Source organism: Copadichromis virginalis, linkage group LG8 (assembly GCF_057382275.1).
Source record: "Copadichromis virginalis isolate Kocher_CV1m ecotype Utaka linkage group LG8, C_Virginalis_male_GT1.1, whole genome shotgun sequence".
Lineage (NCBI taxonomy): Eukaryota > Metazoa > Chordata > Actinopteri > Cichliformes > Cichlidae > Copadichromis > Copadichromis virginalis.
This window is the reverse complement of record NC_140625.1, coordinates 10858979-10865551: the sequence shown is the minus strand read 5'-3', so window position 1 is coordinate 10865551 and position 6573 is coordinate 10858979. Positions and strand designations below refer to the sequence as shown.

Below are 6573 nucleotides of genomic sequence, written 5' to 3'. Positions count from 1 at the left end.
AGGCGGCCTCTTCGCCGTATGTGCTTGGCAGCCTTTCAAAAATGGCGGCTTGGCTGCTTTTTAATAACAGAGACGGCCCGGTAGTGGTGGGAAGGGTTAATCGTCACAGAAACTCCAATAAGCTGCATATCAACAAATTTGGCGGAATATTGTTTTATAAAAAATCCCTATATATATATATATATATATATATATATATATATATATATATATATATATGTATATATATATATATATATATATATATATATATATATATATATATATATATATATGAAGGAAAAGAGAACAACAAACAAACGCTTGCCAGTTTGACTTATTGCAGTGTCGAGTTCATTTGCAACACGTGCATTGTTTTAATCATGTGGTCAGTAAATGTTCGAAAGTATGACTTTAATACCGTAAAAAATTAAACTAAACATCTTGAACATAAGCTGTCTTTCTTTCCTAAGAACTGCTGCCTATCAAAGTGCATAATGTCCCATTTCATGACCCACCAACTGCTCCGGTTTTAGCATTGCAATACATAACTGTAGACAAATGGCAAATGATCTTGCCTAGCTTCATGCTATATACTTATATATCTATATGTATATATAGATATATATATATTAAATTGACTATATAACAGCATCTTAAATGAATGAGTTCTAATCTCTTACAACGATTTTTTTTTTCCTTCTGTCTCCATTTTTGCTCCTTCATCCTACATTATCACACAACATGAACAATTGAGATGAATGGCTGATTTCACTGCATGTTAGTTAAAAAAAGAGTTAATGCTAATGTAGCACAATAGAATCCAGTATGTCAGTCCTGTAGTGACAGTGCTTTCTCAATAAGCTCAGAGGGACGAGAAGCTGCAGTCCGGCCGGGTTCAACGCTCATCCTTGTATTCAACCTCCACCAAATCCAATTTAAAGGGTGAGCATTTGTCTCTTCTTCATTATCCTTCCTCCTTCTATTCCTTCTACGCTGTGATATGAGTACATCTGAAAATTGAATTTGGTACGTAAAAGTCTTTCTGTTCTTTTTGTCAGTTCTCTTATTGTTTGAGTATCAGTGCTCCGTCATGCTGCATGCTGCTCCCTGTAAACTGACAGGGAAGACAATGGAAGTCTATGCCAGGTAATGATCAATAATCATCCAACAAGTTTTAAAGTCTTTTTAAGGGAAGAAAAAGTGACAAATTAAAAATGCAGAGTGCACTGCAGTAGAACTGAGGGATGGGATATGATTGTAAAATGGGGCTGTAGCTCTAACTTTTATCCTTAAAGATAATACAGACCACATGGACCAGCAATCAGAGAGGTCATTGAATGTAAAAAAACAAAACAAAAAACACCAAAATATCAAATAGAAGTCAGTGTGGTTAGGGTCAAAGGTCACAGGTAGCTCTCCACTCGTTCCCATGGCTGCATCTCTGTGAAGAAGCCCTCGCACAGGCTGAAGCCCTGATCCAGAGTCAGCGGAATAGCCTGTGCCTCCTCTTTTATCTCCTCCCATGTTTGCAGCATCGCTTCTTCTGGCTGCTCCGGGAAGAGGATGGAGGGCTCGTCGAAATGCTGCAGCTGCAGCTGAAGGTGGTGGTGGTGTTGGTGGTGGCTCTGGAGCAAGCGATCTGGGTCCAGCTGCTGCTGCTGTGGCTGCGGATGTGCGTGAGGCACGTGGAGCTCTCCCATGCTGACCGTACACTCCATGGAAGCAGCGCTTAGGTCCATGTAGCCATAGGATTGGTGATGAAGGTTCATGTGCTGGCTCTGACCCATAACGTCCACTCCTCCACACCATCTCCCCTGCCTGCCCGGCCCAGCGAGCTCCATCTCGCAGCCCAGGGAGCTCAGTGCCGTGTTGATGTCCAGATCTTCGAAGGTGCTGCAGCTACCGCCGAGGACGTCGTCAAACACGGAGGACAGGTCAAAGTCCCCTCTCAGGACGTCTGCCTTGTTGGCCTCTGTGGCTAGCAGAGGGGACTCTGTGGCCCTCATAACCTTACTGTTGCTGTTTTTTGAGGGCAGGTGCTTCCGTTTGCCTCCCGCGCCCTGGTAGGGGCAGCCGTTTTGGCTGGCGTGGTAACTCTGAACTAGTTTGCTCTGCCTGTGGGCACCGCTGTTGGTTCCGCTGCCGCTGCTGTAGTGGTTGGCAGACATCCTCCTGCGCTTGAAGATGCCATTGACAAACATGTCAGCATACTGAGGATCAATCTGCCAGAAGCCTCCCTTTCCTGGCTCGTCCTTCTGTCTGGGGACCTTCTTGAAACACTTGTTGAGGGACAGGTTGTGACGAATCGAGTTCTGTAACACACACACAGGAACACAACGTGATTTAGCGTGGACCCCACCGGCTTTGAGCAAATTTAAGTCAGTCATGCAAAAAAAACTGAACATGCCACTTTGAGAGGGAGATGGGCAGGTGGGTGTTGGGGAGGTGGGGCGGCGGGGGTGGGCATTGTTGTTGTTTGTATGGGGAAGCAATTGTACCTAATGAGGCTTTCTAGTAACAGGCAGCTCTGTGCATTTCAAACATGATCAGCTGTGCTTAGCTGCCATCTCTCTCAGGAGCCCTCATTAACACGCACGCACACACACACACAGATTGGAGTGCTTTCTCCACCCCATCACCGTTCCCTTCAGACAAAAACCCTGCGAAGAGCACTGTCTAGGAGGATGGAAATTTCAGATGGATTAAAAACACTTGTCATGGAACTCATCAAAGGCAGAAATGAGACACGAATCCTGCAAAGAGACAGAGAAGGGGGGTCTGAGGTTTTCAATTATTATAATTTAAGTTCCCCCCACACACACTGATAAAACAAAGGCCTCGTCTGATCTCCTGTGGCCTGAATATGCCGTGTATGGTGGTGACACTGAAGTCAAATTGCTGGCCCTTCTCTCCCTCACTCCACCATTTAGCAGATTCATAAATAATAGAAGAAGAGTTATCCGGTCTCTGTTACCTGCCAGCTGGGCTCCGCGTGTCTGTAGTAGCAGAAATTCTCCGTGATCCAGTTATAAATGGTGGACAGAGTCACTTTGGGCTGCTTGCTGGCCTGCATGGCCATGCAGATGAGAGAGGCGTAGGAATAGGGCGGCTTGACTTTGGGGTTGGTTTTGTAGTCGATCTCCACCGGCGGGCTCGGCTGAATCGGGATCTGCGGGTAGGCGGGCGTGGGGTGCGCGCCGCAGGGAAACCGCGGAGCCGCCGCGGTGGAGTCGCTGCCAGAGGTGACGGGGCTCCCGAGATACAGAGGCATCCCGGTTGCGGCGGTGTCCCCGGCTGGGGGGCTGGAAGGAGAGTCGGTGCCCGGTCCGGGGAAGGCGAGGCGTTTGATGAAGAGGTGCTGCTGCGAGGACGGACACTCGAGTCCCGCGCCGCTGGGACGCTCCGGGTCTGCGCTGAGGATGGAGAAATTCTGGAGCCAGTGGAGGCTGGTGAGGCTGTCGTCAAGGGGGGCAGACTCAGACCCAGAGACGTGATCTTCCGGGTAAGCCGCCAGCCATCTCTCCTTAAACTTGTTGGCGATGTCGGGGCTCGTCAACACCGGCATCCTGGCTTTGTACACGCGGCAGAGGCTGAAGACTGTCAGAGGCTCCTTAAAACTGGCATTTAAAGTTCAGCGCTGTCTCAAGGCGAGAGGAAAAGTAAAGGAAAAGAGCGCAAACACGGTCAGATAAACGGATCAAACCGTGCCTCGCGTAAAGGTGTCGAATGGATAATCAGCAATTAGATATTTGCGAGCATAACACTCAGAATGCGATCAATAAATGTGCTAAAGATGCCCGTTTGACCTACCTGCGATGTAGCCTCGCTGGAGGAGATGCTCCGTGTGTGCACCTGTTGCAGTGAGTCCCTGCCTCTCCTCTCCAAGGACTCAGCGGCGCATCCACTCTCTGCGCAACAAGTGCGGCGGGGAGGGTGGGGGCGAAGAGCATCCAGCAGCTGAGGCAAGCTCACATGGAGGCAAAAAAAACAAAACATACAGAAGAGAGGCGGCACTTAGGACAGATCCATGCTACCGATTCGACCGCTCGGCACTACTGGAGTGTGGAGGGAGGTCAAAGACGTGAGGAGGTGTAGTGGTTGTGAAATAAGTCTCCGTAAAATCTCCAGGGACTGCTCACTATCCCTTTAAATGCGGTCTCGGGGAGAGATTTCTGATTGGTTGGCTGTATATCATGGCTTCTCGCCTTTACTTCAGGTCTCTCTCTCTCCCTCTCCCTCTAAAGACGTCCCCAGCAATGACTGTCAGAACACGAGTGGGGTTGGTGCACGCAGGCTGCGGTGCAATAAGGTCAGTTTAGTGGTTTCCTGTTTGTCTTTATTCTAGGAAGCAGGCTAAAACTGTGACACCCCCCACCTCCACCTCCTGCGCGCGCCTCACACACAGCATCCCCGCCGGCGCTGAAAGAGGCGCGCCACAGGTCCCGCGCGCAGTTTGCACCTGCAAAGAAAGCAGCAGTTAACTGATAAGCTCACGCTTCACGTAGCTTTTTAAATTACAGCTGATACTGTGGTGCTGTCAAATTTGAAAAGGACACTGTTTAATCTGGCTTTAACCTGATGTGTGTTACTGGAAATGTTGATATCGATCAACATGTCGAGTAAATACAGAGCAAATATTGCAATACAGATACCGATACTTCTAACCGATGGCAGCTTACCTACGGGAGAGCGGTGCTGCATGACTTGCCAGATGAATCATAATCAGTTTTTCAAATTCTGAGTACATTTTAAGCACCATTAAATGACTGTGAGTTTTACTTTCCACAATAATTTGTTAATACAACAAAACACACCTTTTAGCTCTTCGTGTATTTTGAAACTAGGTTTTTTGGATATCTAAAATGTAAATATAGAAGCAGTTTGGGTCAGCTTCTGTTGTTTAATTGTGATGTGGACTATAAATCAAATAGATATTACAGCATAAAAAGGATCAGACATTTCTCATAGTGCATGTTTGAGGTATACTTTTTCAAACCTTCCCCCAAGAAAAAGAAAAAAATATTTTATTTAACGCAGTTCAGTGGGCTGCATACTGAATTTAGTGGATAGAAACAAGGTATCATGCTAGTATCGATCCAATACCGTGTTAATATCGATACTATTGATATGTGTATCTGTCAACTGCCACTGTTTGTTTTCTGGTGTTCTGCTCAGTGATGCATCACCACAGGTTCAGAGTATTCACTGGACTCTCATCAGACAGAAAAAATGAATGGATGGTTGTTTTTCTGCAGGTTTTGTTTTGCCCTCCAGGGAGTTTAAAATTATTTCTAAAAGGTTCTGCAAAATATGCACAAAATATTTTAATACTTTAATCAAGTGGCAGTATAAACCTAGATCTGTAAAGCCTAAAGTGATATTCATTGATTACTGTATCATTTTATGCATGCATATGTTTAGAGTAAGGTGCATAGAGCTTTCACACACACTGTGAATATTTTAAAATATGTGTGTGTGTGTGTGTGCTGTAGTCACATTCTGCGCAGGTTAAAAAACATTAGAGACCAATGTTTTTCAGCTGTATGCAGAAGAGCATATTTGAATCATGAGGAAGCACTGCCTCCCCGTGGACCAATTCTGCATTGCACCTACAAACCAAATACAGGTAGAATGAATGGAAGAAAGCAAGCACTGATCACTTTCTGTTGGGGTACACTTTTCTTCCCCTTTTTTATTGTCACAGGCTCACGGAGTATCATGCAAAACTGTTTTGCAAAATGTGTGAAAGACTGGGACAGGGTTGGCAACGTATCTTTCTCTTGAAACATTGGATGCAAGTACCTGGGAATGTGAGGGAAAAAAAACTGTAATTAAACCTTGCATGTTACATCATTAATGGCATATTGCATGATTAATGGTCAACAGAGGCAATTTTACCACTGCTGTGGCCTGCATGCATTAATGATTTTCCTTAAATCCTGGGAATATTTTCAACAGTATGCAGAGCTAGCTAAATCTCTTCCTCCTCCTCCTCTGACTTACTTTAGCAACACATCTGCGTGAAGCTTGAACATTTGGAGTCCAGAGGCCGACAAGAGCTAGCACCAGCAAGCCCTTCAGGCTCTACAAAGCTTGTAGAGCCTGTGCATGTAGGCCAGGTGTCACATCTCTTCAAGGAAGCCTGATTTCTATAATGTTTCAGGTTTATTTAGGATCTTGACAAAGGGCTTGCTGGTGAGACAGGGAAATGTTTGTACAGCTGTCCTTATTGTTGCCAGGATTCCCACTGTCCCTCAGCAGAACCAAAGCACACATCTCAAGGGCTGAGATGTGTGCTGAGTTCAGTAATTCCCTGAACTGAAGTCCCCCACTTTGACTCAACAACCTAACATTACCAACATTTTGTTTTTAACACTGCAGGTCTTCCTGTATCCTTAAAGAGGACCTGTTGTCCATCTTCTTATGTCCTGTAGTAGTATGGAACATAAGTCTACATATACACATATTAAACATGGCTTAAGCTTTAAATAGTCAGTAATAGTCAGTTTTCTACCCATTTAATCTATGCCATGCTAAAACTTCCAGTTTCAGACAGTGGACAGACAGAAGTGCTGCATCACTGCACTGCCC

The 6573-nt window shown here is 45.6% G+C and overlaps 1 protein-coding gene across 1 annotated transcript; it reads right to left on the bottom strand.

Annotated features, from left to right (window-relative positions):
• Positions 1-643: 643 nt before the first annotated feature.
• On the bottom strand, positions 644-3903 carry foxj1b (forkhead box J1b). Its single transcript, XM_085465710.1, has 3 exons — positions 3793-3903; positions 2957-3619; positions 644-2294 (listed from the first exon to the last, which is right to left on the bottom strand). The coding sequence occupies exons 2-3, from the start codon at positions 3545-3547 to the stop codon at positions 1386-1388; spliced, it is 1500 nt and encodes a 499-aa protein (XP_085321836.1). The 5' UTR covers positions 3548-3619; positions 3793-3903; the 3' UTR covers positions 644-1385.
• Positions 3904-6573: the final 2670 nt, after the last annotated feature.

Bases quoted from the DNA above. Each gene is read 5' to 3' on its own strand.
- foxj1b (XM_085465710.1), bottom strand. From the start codon at position 3,547: ATGCCGGTGTTGACGAGCCCCGACATCGCCAACAAGTTTAAGGAGAGA. The intron at 2,295-2,956 runs GTAACAGAGACC...TGTGTGTTACAG, and splicing joins ACGCGGAGCCCAGCTGGCAG to AACTCGATTCGTCACAACCT.